At 45.9% G+C, this 16,030-nt stretch overlaps 1 protein-coding gene across 1 annotated transcript in view; it reads left to right on the top strand.

Moving 5' to 3' along the window:
• The window catches only part of LOC106593056 (dynein axonemal assembly factor 5), an 81,030-nt gene that overhangs the window by 838 nt on the left and 64,162 nt on the right, over positions 1–16,030 (top strand). The window contains exons 2-6 of the mRNA XM_045719881.1: positions 190–374; positions 1,359–1,483; positions 1,972–2,090; positions 7,030–7,262; positions 12,773–12,997. Of these exons, the coding sequence (XP_045575837.1) occupies positions 190–374; positions 1,359–1,483; positions 1,972–2,090; positions 7,030–7,262; positions 12,773–12,997 (887 nt within the window). The remainder of the gene's footprint in view (positions 1–189; positions 375–1,358; positions 1,484–1,971; positions 2,091–7,029; positions 7,263–12,772; positions 12,998–16,030) is intronic.

Genomic DNA, 16,030 nt, shown 5'->3' with positions numbered 1-16,030 from the left:
AAATAATTTGTTTCTCTGTGATTTGCATGCCCTACAGAGCTAGCTATGTATGGTCTCTCTGAATACATGTATAACCATTGAATGTATTGATAAGATTCAGGAAAACGTACCCTAATTTATACTGTGGCATGAAGTGACAGTCACCTTGCATTCATCTGGTTTGAAATGCTTCTCTCTCTCTATCCCCAGAACATTTCCACATGCAGGCAGAGAGCCTGGTCAAGCCCCTGATGCAGACCGTCTCCCATCAGCATTCCCGTGTGCGTGTGTCCACCATCGAGGCCACTGGAGCGGTCATCCAGTACGGCACGGGGAAGAACGTGGACGATGTGCTCTCTCACCTGGCACAGAGGCTGTTTGACGACTCACCACAGGTTGGCTCTGTCAAATCAGATAAAGATCAACTACTCCTAGTGACAGTGTTAATGATTAGATTATTAGACTAATTCTGTCAAATCTGGCAGATAATTCTCAAATACTCCTAGTGACATTTAGTGTTAATGATTAGACTAATTCTGTTATTACTGAGTTAATCTAGATTATTATTTTCCTTGTTAGATAAATGTGGTATAAATGTTTCTTACCAAAATAAACAAACTGATCAATCTAATCAATCCAACATCAATAAAGGCTGCTTTTCTTTTACACCAACAGTTACTACAGTGGTTCCCAAACTGTGGGGCATGTGAGGGGTTGGCGGGGGTCCCCCCCAATTAAAAAAATTAATATATATATATAAGATGGATTTAGATTTTTTTTAAACGTAGTCAGTCCGGCTTTAAACTCACTCTTGAAAGTTGTAATAGTAGAATGCACAAGGTACATTTTCAATATTGGGTAGTACTTCATCAGTTCCTCTTGTCATGTTAGTCATTGCATAACTTAGAGCTATTTATAACTTGTCAGAAATATCCAGATCAACTAGCCCATGTCAGCTAACGTTTTTTATTTCGCTTTTTTAGCCCCATAGATATTGTTGTAATTTTCACTCAAATATCACATGAATACACATTAGACATGGCAGAATGTATAGAATTGCAAGAACATTTGCTTTAAAACGGCAACATTTTCTTTGCACCCCATGACAAAATGTGTATAATTGTAGGAAATAAGCTTTAAACCTGCAACATTTTCTACACCAACATGGGGGGTGTTAACAGTTTGTGTCATGAACAGTACTTGTGTCCATAGAAATAGATGTGGTGCGTGCGCAGGGGGGCTCGGGATGTTCCCCAGTGCTAGAAGGGAGGCAAAAAACTTTGAGAACCCCTTAGTTACTACAGTACCATACAAGGTGTTTTCCTCATTTAAGAAACTGAAACAAATGTTTCGTTTCATCCCACTTCTCTCTCCTCCAGGTGAGAAAAGCTGTGACTGTGGTTGTTGGTGACTGGCTGCTCCACCTGCGAGACAGATACTCCTACTTCCACAAGCTCATCCCCCTCCTACTGAGTAGCCTCAGCGATGACATCCCAGAGATTAGGTACCTATTGTACAGGGCTGGGCTCAATTCGAATTGAAGGCAGTCAATTCAGGAAGTGATTTTAATTCAAAATTCAATTTGTTTTAAACTTTTGAAATAAATAGCATCTACTCCTTGAAAATAGATGCAGTTTTTTCCAATTTTGAATTGTAATTTGAGTTTACTTCCTGAATTGACTGCCTTTAATTCAAAAGACTGACCCAGTCCTTAACCACCCTGCCTTTGATACCACCCATTCACTCACTCAGACCTAGGAAATATGCAGCCACAAATACGCACATACTGTATCCGGGTTGCTTGTGCAGATTACTGTAGATACCTACTTATACAGTAGGTTTGGTGTGACAGAGGGAATAGTAGCAGCCAACAAGGCTGGGCTTTTGTGTTGTTTGTACATTGCGTGGTTATGGCGTGGGTTTGAATCCTGGGTCCGCCGTGGCAGGGATGGACATGCATTATCATTATATTTGTCTCTCTCTCCCTTCCAGTCAACGAGCTGCTGACCTGTGGAGGCAGACAGGCGCTCTGTGGGAGCAGGAGAATGAGGATGACCTAAAGGACAAGATGGACTTTCTCCTGACCCCACCTGACCTCTACCCTGCTGGAGGTGAGTGAACTCCATCACTACTACTGCAGAGATGAAACAATGTACCATTTTGTTATTTTATTTTTTACCCCTTTTTGGCCCCAATTTTGTGGTATGCAATTGGTAGTTACAGTCTTGTCTCATCGCTGCAACTCCCGTACGGACTCGGGAGAGGCGAAGGTCAAGAGCCGTGTGTCTTCCGAAACACAACCCAACCGCACTGCTTCTTGACAGAATGCCCACTTAACCCGGAAGCCAGCCGCACCAATGTGTCAGAGGAAACACAGTGAACCTGGCGACCGTGTCAGCGTGCATTGGGCCCGGTCCACCACAGGAGTCGCTAGTGCCCAATGGGACAAGGACATCTCTGCCGGTCAAACCCTCCCCTAACCCAGACGACGCTGGGCCAATTGTGCGCCACCCCATGGGTCTCCCGGTCGCGGCCGGCTATGACAGAGCCTGGACTCGAACCCAGAATCTCTAGTGGCACAGCTAGTACTGCGATGCAGTGCCTTAAGACCACTGCACCACTCGGAGGCCCGAAACAACAATGTACCATTGTGCCGCTCAATTGACATAGAAAGTGAATACAGGATCTTTGGTTGGTGCAAAAAAAAAAGTATTTACAGGGTTAAGTTTCTCACACAAAGAAGGCTAGACAAGAAAAACAAATCACTAAAGAAATATATTGGATTTTGTCTCCTGCAGAGAGATACAAGGCCTTCAGTGAATGTAGCCCATTGAGGAAAGGTTAGTTAGTTACTGTCCCATGCAGTGTGTTGTCTTGATTACAATAATGAAGAAGAAAGTTCATCAGTGCATTGATACAGCCTGAAGAACACCAGCCAGTGTAAACCGTGTGATTTGTTGTTGTGGCCTCTGTACAGCCACCTCCTCCTCCACCGATCTAGTTATGTACTCCTTCCTCTGAAAGTAGGTCAGACGCAGCGTGGGATTCAGCTGCCTTTATTAATAAGAAGAACTGTCTTCTGAGGGCATGATGGATCTATCGATGATTGATGTCAGAGCAGTCTGGGCATGGAGAGAGGGCTGTAGGGGCTGGGGAGGGATGCTGTGCTGTCAATGATCCATCTAGCCTATCTATCCATCCCCAATATGCTTCATTTCTTCAGTTGTACTTCTGCTTGCTGTAATATTGCAGGATTCTCACATTCCTGTCTGTGTGTCCTAGTTGCTGTAGCCTGAAATACAAACTGATACCATGGTGAAATGGAGCATGTCAGTTTGAATTCCAAGCTTTAGTAAGTCATCATCTGCACCTCTGTGCGTGGGATAATTTGCTCTTCTCTTGCATTGATTTCATTGTAATATTTTTTTTATACAGACTCGTTAAATATTCAGTTATTCACATCATGGGGTCTTAATTATATTTTAATCAAGGGAAAGAAGGGAACAGGATATTTTTTTTTAGCTTTGTTGGGACTAGGTTTAAATGATTAGTTTTCTGTAATACGAAGTACTGCCTTGTCTGTCTTTGAGCAGACAACTTTTATACATATCCTTGAATTATTCCTTTAGATTTGGCCGGGGAAAAAAATAAATACTTATGAGCTACGACCATAAACCAACTGTGCTTACCCTTTTCCCCAAGAGTGCTTAGTCATGGTGGAGTTCCAAGCCTCCATATATTAGTCATCTCTATTGGCCTGCGGGTTACGTATTCTACAGGTTATGTGTTATGTCATTAGATCTGCTCCGTCAATCATACAAGGCTCTCCTATGACACAGTGCTTGACTAATAGCCGATTATTGTCGGCACTCTGCCCCCTAACACCCTCATTACTAAGACTTACGTGTGGATGTGGTGTGCAGGCTGGGTGGAGACTAGAGGGGTTTTCTGCAGGGCTGGTGCCCACCTCTCTCTCTCTCTCTCTCTCTCTCTCTCTCTCTCTCTCTCTCTCTCTCTCTCTCTCTCTCTCTCACACACACTTTCTCTCTCACACACACACACGTGCATCCTGAAAGGCTGGTGCCCACCTCCCCCTTACACTCACTCTCTCTCTCTATCTCTCTCTCACACACACACTTTCACTCTCTCTCTCTCACACACACACTTTCTCTCTCACACACACACACGTGCATCCTGCAGGGCTGTTGCCCACCTCCCCCTACTCCCCTTTTACGCACTCATGCACGCGCACACACTCACTCTCTTTCTGGCACACACACACACACTCATGACTACCCCACTCACGCACCACCCCACCCCTGTGTGAGAAGCTGTAAGGGCAGGCCATTGGAGGGACAACACCCAGCCTGTGTTGCCTCCCCAAGTGCTTATTACCACCTATTAATAATGTCTGTCAGCACTGTAGTGAAGAATGAGGAAGCCCTTCATCTGTTCATATCCCTGCTGGGTTCAGGAAGGAGAGGTGATGTCCTGTCTGTCCTGTCTGACTTTCCATCCCACTCAGCAGGTGAAGACAGACAGCAGGCCTTTATCTAGAGCAGCAACCCTGCCGTAGGCTACACTGGGAAGGCAGTTTGTTTCTATGACGGTCACACGCACTCACCACATTAGCCTGGTCCCAGATCAGTTTATGTCAAGATGTGACAATGAGTATGTTTACATGCACACTAATAATTTGATATTAATCTGGTTATGGCAGTAGGCTGAGTATGGCATAAGTCATGTCAATTGTAAACACCTTACTCTACTTATCTTAATCGGTGCAAGGTCAACATGGAAGTAAGCATACGCTGATGAAAACACCTGGTTTTCTGAGCAATCTTTAGAATTCTGAGGACATGTAAAGGTCTTCATCAGAGTTTTACAGCGGCGTATTAGATCTGAACGTGCTAGTACGAGCAGTGCAAGCTTCTATCTGTTGCGCTAGTGAAGTGAGTTTGGAAAAACTGAAAATATGCATCTTAGAAAGTAGTTTTCCCACAAACGTTATGTCGGAATTCAGAATCAAATAGGCATCACAGAAATAACATGGTCGCTGTGGTAGAACGTTTATTTTGATTGGCCATTTTCTGCATTTATCTGAGTGCCATCAGGTAGCCTGATTTCAGATGTGTCCATGTAAACAGGCTTATTAGGGACATCGTTCTTCTTGCAAAGCATGTAAACATTTAAATGGAGCTATTATATTGATCTGACTTCACAATAATCCTATTTTTGTGTGCATGTAACCGTACTCAATGACCCTAAGAGTTGGCAAGACGACACAAACAGATATGGGACCAGGCAATAACCTGTGGTTGAAGTGTGCACTGCATCTTAATCAGGTCTCTCGCCTCTTAAAAGATGGTTGAATTTCAATGGGCTGGCCTGTATGCATGAAGGATAAATGATTCCACTGTCCCAATCTCACCTTGTTAATGTTTTACTCCCCCTATATGTCTGTCCGTTGATTTAATCCATAGGGGTATGTTGAGTTAAGTTAATGATAAAAATTCAATTAAGGGTGATGATTACAATGATGAAGGGTTTATTAAAAGGGAAGTTCCACTATGCAGGTGCAGTGGCTTTAACCCAGTGTCTGACAGGCAGGCTGCAGTAATAATGACAGCGTAGCTGCCTCAGATATACTGTAGGAAGGTGCTGCTGCGATGGCGAGGGTAGAACCCAGGCCCGGGGCTAAGGATGAGTTTGAACATGAACGTGATCACTCTGGATGCTGGCCATAGGTAGGCTAAGTGTTGGGTACCCATATGCGTCCTGGGTTATGTTCATTAGGGCATGCAACATTAAACATTTTGCAACTGATAAGACAAGTCCATATAGTCCCTTTCTGTTTTAGTCAGTTTTCATCCGTTTGGTGCCTAATGAACATGACCGTCTGGTTGTGTAGTGCAGATCTGGGTCAGTCTACAGCTCCACATGGTGATAATGCTGATGGATACTGGATGAGTCTCTCTCCCTGCCAGTCATAAATCCAACACGGCCCCCTCCTGTCTGAACAGGTCAGTGTCAGACAACTGGGACACAACCAGAAACGGCTTGTCTTGTCCTGTGTGATTCTGTAGGATTGATCACCCTCTTCCCCTCTCATTATCAGCCTGCGAAAGACAAATAGAAAGAGAGGGAGACCTGTTCACGAGGGAGGGAGGGAGACCTGCTCATTGGATACTGAAGGAAAGTGAGAGGGAGGGAAGGCGGGAGAGAGGGAAGGCGGGAGGGAGGGAAGGCGGGAGAGAGGGAAGGAGAGAGGGAGGGAGGGAAGGTGGGAGAGAGGGAAGGAGGGAGGGAACGCGGGAGAGAGAGAGGGAGGGAGGGAAGGCGGGAGAGAGAGAGGGAGGGAGGGAGGGAAGGCGAGAGAGAGGGAGGGAAGGCGAGAGAGAGAGAGAGAGGGAAGGCGGGAGGGAGGGAGAGAGAGAGAGAGGGAGGGAAGGCGGGAGAGAGGGATGAAACATGTGGAGGCTATTCATTTAAAAATGTGTTCCACTTGCTCTGACAAGTCCCACGGAGAGGAAATCTCAATCGTAAAACCAAAAAGTACATGTCTGGAAAATGGGACTTAGACTGTAGAGTAAGATGCAGTCCTCTCTCTCCATCAGCAGTATCACTGTGACAGCAGAAAACACCCAACAAATGATGTTCCCTTCTTGCCTACTGAAGTGTTTTTTGTCGAAAAGAAATCTTGTAAAATGCTCCATCAGCATAACTGGGCCAGAGGGCTATGGAACAGTTGTTCTATCTCTATTACATAGTTAGAAATAGGAGAACACAGTTACAACACAGTTAACTTATTAGCACTTGTAGATGTATAGGCTGCTTGTGTAAGTGTTTACTCAGACAGCCCAATTCTGATCTTTTGCCAAATTATTGGTCTTTTGACCAATCATTCAGATCAGATCTTTTGCCCATAATTGGTGCAAACGCAGACTTAGATGTAAATCTTAATTGGTCCATTTGTGTGCTTTTTAGTAGGCTAATAGATGTAGACATTTTCATGCACTTTCTAACCCCCCCCCCCCTCTCCCCCCTCAGTTGCGCGTCCGGGCCTGGGCTGCAGGGAACTGGTGGTGAGGAACCTGTCCAACCTGCTGCCGGCGCTGGCCCGCGACGTGGTTGACTGGGTGGCGGGCACGCGGGTCAAGACGGCCCAGCTCCTGTATGCTCTGCTGCTGCATGCTGAGGACCACTGCACCCAGCACCTGCAGCTGCTGCTCTCCACGCTGTACCGCGCCTGCACCGACCCCGAGAGCGACGTGGTCACCAACGTGAGTGGTCGAGACATAGAGACACATGATATCACTACGTGTTCTATGTAATCCAATGGGAAGTCCCTACACCATTGGAAATTAAATGTAAAATGGTTAAGGTAGGGGTTAAGGTTAGGATTCTGGATAGCACTGACCTTTATCTCATCCTGGGGGGGTGGTCAGGTCAGGAAGTGGTAGTCCTAATAGTTGGATGATAGTGGTGGGATGATAGTGGTAGGTCTAATGGTTGGATGATCGTGGTGGGATGATAGTGGTAGGCCTAATGGTTGGATGATAGTGGTAGGCCTAATGGTTGGATGATAGTGGTAAGTCTAATGGTTGGATGATAGTGGTGGGATGATAGTGGTAGGTCTAATGGTTGGATGATAGTGGTAGGCCTAATGGTTGGATGTTAGTGGTAGGCCTAATGGTTGGATGATAGTGGTAGACCTAATGGTTGGATGATAGTGGTAGACCTAATGGTTGGATGATAGTGGTAGGCCTAATGGTTGGATGATAGTGGTAGGCCTAATGGTTGGATGATAGTGGTAGGCCTAATGGTTGGATGATAGTGGTAGGCCTAATGGTTGGATGATAGTGGTAGACCTAATGGTTGGATGATAGTGGTAGGCCTAATGGTTGGATGATAGTGGTAGGCCTAATGGTTGGATGATAGTGGTAGGCCTAATGGTTGGATGATAGTGGTAGGCCTAATGGTTGGATGATAGTGGTAGGCCTAATGGTTGGATGATAGTGGTAGGCCTAATGGTTGGATGATAGTGCTAGGTCTAATGGTTGGATGATAGTGGTAGGTCTAATGGTTGGATGACTGGTGGGATGATAGTGGTAGGTCTAATGGTTGGATGATTGTGGTAGGATGATAGTGGTAGGTCTAATGGTGGGATGATAGTGGTAGGTCTAATGTTTGGATGATAGTGGTAGGTCTAATGGTTGGATGATAGTGGTAGGCCTAATGGTTGTATGATAGTGGTAGGCCTAATGGTTGGATGATAGTGGTAGGTCTAATGGTTGGATGATAGTGGTAGGTCTAATGGTTGGATGATCGTGGAAGGCTTAATGGTGGGATGATAGTGGTGGGATGATAGTGGTAGGTCTAATGGTTGGATGATAGTGCTAGGCCTAATGGTTGGATGATAGTGGTAAGTCTAATGGTTGGATGATCGTGGAAGGCCTAATGGTTGGATGATAGTGGTTTTATGATAGTTGTAGACCTAATGGTTGGATGATAGTGGTTGGATGAAAGTGGTAGGTCTAATGATTGGATGATAGTGGTAGGCCTAATGGTTGGATGATAGTGGTTGGATGATAGTCATAGGCCTAATGGTTGGATGATATTCATAGGCCTAATGGTTGGATGATAGTCATAGGCCTAATGGTTGGATGATAGTGGAATGCCTAATGGTTGGATGATAGTAGTAGGCCTAATGGTTGGATGATAGTGGTTGGATGATAGTCATAGGCCTAATGGTTGGATGATAGTCATAGGCCTAATGGTTGGATGATAGTGGTAGGCCTAATGGTTGGATGATAGTGGTAGGCCTAATGGTTGGATGATAGTGGTAGGCCTAATGGTTGGATGATAGTTGTAGGCCTAATGGTTGGATGATAGTGGTAGCCCTAATGGTTGGATGATAGTGGTATGCCTCATGGTTGGATGATAGTGGTAGGCCTAATGGTTGGATGATAGTGGTAGGTCTAATGGCTGGATGGTAGTGGTAGGTCTATGGCTGGATGATAGTGGTTGGATGATAGTCATAGGCCTAATGGTTGGATGATAGTGGTAGGCCTAATGGTTGGATGAGAGTGGTAGGCCTAATGGTTGGATGAGAGTGGTAGGCCTAATGGTTGGATGAGAGTGGTAGGCCTAATGGTTGTATGATAGTGGTAGGTCTAATAGTTGGATGATAGTGGTTGGATGATAGTGGTAGGTCTAATGGTTGGATGATAGTGGTAGGCCTAATGGTTGGATGATAGTGGTAAATCTAATGGTTGGATGATAGTGGTAGGCCTAATGGATGGATGATAGTGGTAAGCCTAATGATTGGATGATAGTGGTAAATCGAATGGTTGGATGATAGTGGTAGGCCTAATGGTTGGATGATTGTGGTGGGATGATAGTGGTAGGCCTAATGGTTGGATGATTGTGGTGGGATGATAGTGGTAGGTCTAATGGTTGGATGATTGTGGTGGGATGATAGTGGTAGGCCTAATGGTTGGATGATAGTGGTAGGTCTAATGGTTGGATGATAGTCGTAGGCCTAATGGTTGGATGATAATGGTTGGATGATAGTGGTGGGCCTAATAGTTGGATGATAGTGGTTGGATGATGGTGGTAGGTCTAATGGTTGGATGACTGTGTTGGGATGATAGTGGTAGGTCTGATGGTTGGATGATTGTGGTGGATGATAGTGGTAGGTCTAATGGTTGGATGATTGTGGTGGGATTATAGTGGTAGGTCTAATGGTTGGATGATAGTGGTAGGTCTAATGGTTGGATGATAGTGGTAGGTCTAATGGTTGGATGATAGTGGTAGGTCTAATGGTTGGATGGTAGTGGTATGCCTCATGGTTGGATTATAGTGGTAGGCCTAATGGTTGGATGATAGTGGTAGGCCTAATGGTTGGATGATAGTGGTAGGTCTAATGGCTGGATGATAGTGGTAGGCGTAATGGTTGGATGATAGTGGTAGGCCTAATGGTTGAATGATAGTGGTAGGCCTAATAGTTGGAATATAGTGGTAGGCCTAATGGTTGGATGATAGTGGTTGCCTAATGGTTGGATGATAGTGGTAGGCCTAATGGTTGGATGATAGTGGTAGGTCTAATGGTTGGATGAGTGTGGTAGGCCTAATGGTTGGATGATAGTGGTAGGCCTAATGGTTGGATGATTGTGTTGCTATTGCAGCTGGTGAGCTCTTTCTTGGATCTTGTCTCTCTTGTTAAACACATCTAATCTCCGTTTAGACTAACCTGGATGAATAAAGGTTAACTTCTCTAGGGTATGTGGGACGGTAGGTAGCGTCCCACCTCGCCAACAGCCAGTGAAATAGCAGAGCGCCAAATTCAAAACAACAAAAATCTCATAATTCAAATTTCTCACACATACAAGTATTATACACCATTTTAAAGATAATCTTCTCATTAATCCAACCACACTGTCCGATTTCAAAAAGGCTTTACGGTGAAAGCATAGCATTAGATTATGTTAGGACAGCACCTAGACAAGAAAAACCACACTGCCATTTTCAAAGCAAGGAGAGGCGTCAACAAAAACCAGAAATACAGCTAAAATTAATCACTAACCTTTGATGATCTTCATCAGTTGGCACTCATAGGACTTCATGTTACACAATACATGTATGTTTTGCTCGATAAAGTTCATATTTATATCCAAAAAACCCATTTTACATTGTTGTGTAATGTTCAGAAATGTTTTGCCTCCCAAAACGTCCGGTGAATGAGCACATCAATTTACACCAAATACCTCCATTTTGTTCGCGCGTTCAGTCGAGTAATCCAAATCCACTGTGCTCGCGCAGTAAATTCAGACTAAAAGTCAAAAAAGTTATATTACAGTTCGTAGAAACATGTCAAACGATGTATAGAATCAATCTTTAGGATGTTTTTATCATAAATCTTCCATAATATTCCAACTCGACGATTCCTTTGTCTTCAAAAAAGAAAAGGAACACCGCTAACTCTCACGGGAGTGCGCGCCACTGAGCTCATGTCATTTTCTCAGTCATCTGATTCCAAGACCTCTTATTCTCTCCCCATTCACAGTAGAAGCATGAAACAACATTCTAAAGACTGTTGACATCTAGTAGAAGCCTTAGGAAGTGCAAAATGACCCCACAGACACTGTATATTGGATAGGGAATCACTTGAAAAACTACAAACCTCAGATTTCCACACTTCCTGGTTGGATTTTTCCTCAGGTTTTTGCCTGCCATATGAGTTCTGTTATACTCACAGACATCATTCAAAGAGTTTTAGAAACTTCAGAGTGTTTTCTATCCAAATCTACTAATAATATGTATATCTTAGCTTTTGGGACTGAGTAGCAGGCAGTTTACTCTGGGCACCTTCTTCAATCAATCAAATCAATCAAATTTATTTTTATATAGCCCTTCGTACATCAGCTGATATCTCAAAGTGCTGTACAGAAACCCAGCCTAAAACCCCAAACAGCAAGCAAAGCATGTGAAAGAAGCACGGTGGCTAGGAAAAACTCCCTAGGAAAAACTCCCTAGAAAGGCCCAAAACCTAGGAAGAAACCTAGAGAGGAACCAGGCTATGACGGGTGGCCAGTCCTCTTCTGGCTGTGCAGGGTGGATATTATAACAGAACATGGTCAAGATGTTAAAATGTTCATAAATGACCAGCATGGTCAAATAATAATAATCATAGTAGTTGTCGAGGGTGCAACAAGCACGTCCGGTGAACAGGTCAGGGTTCCATAGCCGCAGGCAGAACAGTTGAAACTGGAGCAGCAGCACGGCCAGGTGGACTGGGGACAGCAAGGAGTCATCATACCAGGTAGTCCTGAGGCATGGTCCTAGGGCTCAGGTCCTCCGAGAGAAAGACAGAAAGAGAGAATTAGAGAGAGCATATTTAAATTCACACAGGACACCGGATAAGACAAGAGAAATACTCCAGATGTAACAGACTGACCCTAGCCCCCCGACACATAAACTACTGCAGCATAAATACTGGAGGCTGAGACAGGAGGGATCAGAAGACACTGTGGCCCCATCCGATGATACCCCCGGACAGGGCCAAACAGGCCCTTCATCCTGACGTCAAAATACTGCCTCCTACCCAAGAGAGGTTAAATAAAGAAGATGGTGGTAGAAATCTGCTCTACAGATCCAGTATACAGTACCTGTGTGTTGGCTACTTCAGTTCATCACTTGACAGATCTTTGTGAAACAAGCCGTAGACTGATGCATCATTTGGGTGCCATTTTAACAAACTGCTCACCGTACTAATGGCCTTTCTTCCTTCAAGTTATTTCCGTTATTGTCATGCTCATGGCCTATTTCCATTGACATTCTTTCCACCCAGAAACAGATGTTTCAGAGCTGCTGTGGTGAATGGCTTGATCTTGATGGTCATGTCATGAGAGGAGAGGACACACCTGCTGGCCTTAGAATAGACAGCAGTGAATAGTGATATATGTGTCTTATAGCCCTGAGATAGTTAGGCTGGGCTGGGCCTAAGGACTTGGGATGCATCTGCCCCAAGAGGAAGCCTTTGATGGTTCCTCTGATCCACTGGATGATAATGGATTATGAATTACGTGGTCTTCTGTTACGTTGAATTCTTTCTTTTGTCCTCTTTCTTTCTATTTCATTCTCTCGTTCTCTCTAGTATTGGTCTCTGCTCTCTCGCTAATCTTTGCTCTCTCTATCAATTCAATGTGCGTTATTGGCATGAAATACACTCTCTAATATTGGCAAATCATTCCATAAACTATAGTATTCTCTCCTCTCTCTCTCTCTGCAGTGTCTGAGGTCTGCCAAGCTGCTGGGGACCTTTGTTAGCCCCGAGGTCTTCCTCAAGCTGCTCCTGGTCCACTTGGAGACCCCCTCCTCCTCCTCCTCCCCCCACACCCCCCTCATGGTCCTGGCTGCTGTGCTGGGGGGCTGCTCCGGGGACCTCTTGAAACCACACCTCCAGAAGATCGCTGATACGCTGGTCCAACCAGAAGTCTGCCAAGAGTACCAGCAGGTGAGTTTATGACCCTTGACCTATGGATATGACCTATGGGTTGGGAATTGGGGGAAAAGGTAAATGCCATAACTACTGGTCCAGGATCAGATCATTATCCACATGAATGGTCTGTGGTTAGGGGTAACTTATGATGGTTCACATCTCAATGGGTTGAGATGTTTGCTCTGTTATATTTGAGTCTCCAGCCAGGTCTGGTGAAGTTGGCATATAGACAGAGAGATGAAACAGTACCCTTTCTGAGGCACTTAGTTTTGACCCTAAAACTGTTTACAGTGAAAGGTTCCATAAAGTGAAAGATTATTAAGATAAGATGCATTTTTTTCTATCGGGACTGTTGTAAAGCTTTTATAGGGATTACTGTGCTGTGAGGTCAGGGCGTTCACCTTTGAGTACATCACAAAATACTGACTCCACTAACGGCCACTGAGCAAGGCACATGTTGTTTTCACCAACCTTTCATTTAATTTCAACTGCTAGAGTCCTCTCGTAACCCCCCCCCCCCAACGGGAGAGAGATACAGAGAGAGACAGACGGAGAGAGAGAGACACACAGACAGAGAGAGAGAGACACACAGACGGAGAGAGAGAGAGACACACAGACGGAGAGAGAGAGAGACACACAGACGGAGAGAGAGAGAGACACACAGACGGAGAGAGAGAGAGACACACAGACGGAGAGAGAGAGACACACAGACCGAGAGAGAGAGACACACAGACAGAGAGAGACACACAGACAGAGAGAGACACACAGACAGAGAGAGACACACAGACAGAGAGAGACACACAGACAGAGAGAGACACACAGACGGAGAGAGAGAGAGAGACACACAGACAGAGAGAGACACACAGACGGAGAGAGAGAGAGAGACACACAGACGGAGAGAGAGAGAGAGACACACAGACGGAGAGAGAGAGAGAGAGAGACACACAGACTGAGAGAGAGAGAGAGACACACAGACTGAGAGAGAGAGAGAGACACACAGACAGAGAGAGACACACAGACAGAGAGAGACACACAGACAGAGAGAGACACACAGACAGAGAGAGACACACAGACAGAGAGAGAGAGAGACACACAGACAGAGAGAGAGAGAGAGACACACAGACAGAGAGAGAGACACACACAGACAGAGAGAGAGAGAGACACACAGACGGAGAGAGAGAGACACACAGACGGAGAGAGAGAGCACACAGACGGAGAGAGAGAGAGACACACACAGATGGAGAGAGAGAGAGAGACACACAGACAGAGAGAGAGAGAGACACACAGACAGAGAGAGAGAGAGACACATAGACAGACAGAGAGAGAGAGAGAGAGAGGGAGACACAGACAGAGAGAGCGACACAGACAGTGCGACAGACAGAGAGACAGACAGACAGACAGACAGACAGACAGACAGACAGACAGACAGACAGACAGACAGACAGAGAGAGACACAGAGACGGAGAGATAAAGGGAGAGAGAGAACAACATCCCTAATGTCTCAGTGGAAAAAGAGGAAAAGTAAAAGACCAGAGCAGCTCTTTCCTCCCCTTCCTCTCCTCTGGTGTCCCACATTTAGTTTACCTTTGATATTAAAATAACATTTCTCTGGCTGCGAAGTCGGAGGGGGCTATTTTCACACATGCACTCACACTGCTGGCTGCAATGAGTCACCCGTACCCATAACCCCCCCTGAGGGGCTCAGAAGAATTTCCTCTGGAGGGGTTGATGATGATAATAAAATACTAATTTCTCCTGACTCCTGCGTGTCTGGGTTGACCCCCCCCTAGCTGACTCCACAGTCCCCCCTCACCCCCCTGGTCATTTCAGAAAAGACACATTGGGGCAACCTGTTTAAAAAAAGAATAACACTCACTGTGTGGAAGAGTGCAAAGTGGAGCCCCCACCCTGTTACCAACCACTGCCCCCCCCCAACCCCCTTTAAAGCACTGAGATTCCAACATTTCAAAGAGGGTCAGGGTCCCGGTGACAGACAGACAGGAGGGGAAACGGAGCCCCCCTCTCTACCCTCCTCTAGCAGGGGTCAAGCCAGAGCACGATGGACACAGATGGAGACAGACCTTCTGGTCCCTGGTCTGTCTGTCTCAATAAAGATCATCAGAAGTTAGTCTCTGTGGGTACTGAAGGGAAGCAGTACAGTCCTGGCTGGCTAGCTGGGTATGTAAAGAGCAGGGTCAGCAGTACAGTCCTGGCTGGCTAGCTGGGTATGTAAAGAGCAGGGTCAGCAGTACAGTCCTGGCTGGCTAGCTGGGTATGTAAAGAGCAGGGTCAGCAGTACAGTACAGTCCTGGCTGGCTAGCTGGGTATGTAAAGAGCAGGGTCAGCAGTACAGTCCTGGCTGGCTAGCTGGGTATGTAAAGAGCAGGGTCAGCAGTACAGTACAGTCCTGGCTGGCTAGCTGGGTATGTAAGGAGCAGGGTCAGCAGTACAGTACAGTTGGCTGGCTAGCTGGGTATGTAAAGAGCAGGGTTAGCAGTACAGTCCTGGCTGGCTAGCTGGGTATGTAAAGAGCAGGGTCAGCCAGTACAGTCCTGGCTGGCTAGCTGGGTATGTAAAGAGCAGGGTCAGCAGTACAGTACAGTCCTGGCTGGCTAGCTGGGTATGTAAGGAGCAGGGTCAGCAGTACAGTACAGTCCTGGCTGGCTAGCTGGGTATGTAAAGAGCAGGGTCAGCAGTACAGTACAGTCCTGGCTGGCTAGCTGGGTATGTAAAGAGCAGGGTCAGCAGTACAGTCCTGGCTGGCTAGCTGGGTATGTAAAGAGCAGGGTCAGCAGTACAGTACAGTCCTGGCTGGCTAGCTGGGTATGTAAAGAGCAGGGTCAGCAGTACAGTACAGTCCTGGCTGGCTAGCTGGGTATGTAAAGAGCAGGGTCAGCAGTACAGTCCTGGCTGGCTAGCTGGGTATGTAAAGAGCAGGGTCAGCAGTACAGTGCTGGCTGGCTAGCTGGGTATGTAAAGAGCAGGGTTAGACAGTACAGTCCTGGCTGGCTAGCTGGGTATGTAAAGAGCAGGGTCAGAACAGTACAG

Source organism: Salmo salar, chromosome ssa06 (genome assembly GCF_905237065.1).
Source record: "Salmo salar chromosome ssa06, Ssal_v3.1, whole genome shotgun sequence".
NCBI lineage: Eukaryota > Metazoa > Chordata > Actinopteri > Salmoniformes > Salmonidae > Salmo > Salmo salar.
Note: the sequence above shows the minus strand (reverse complement) of the source record. Positions and strands in the feature narration are given on the sequence as shown.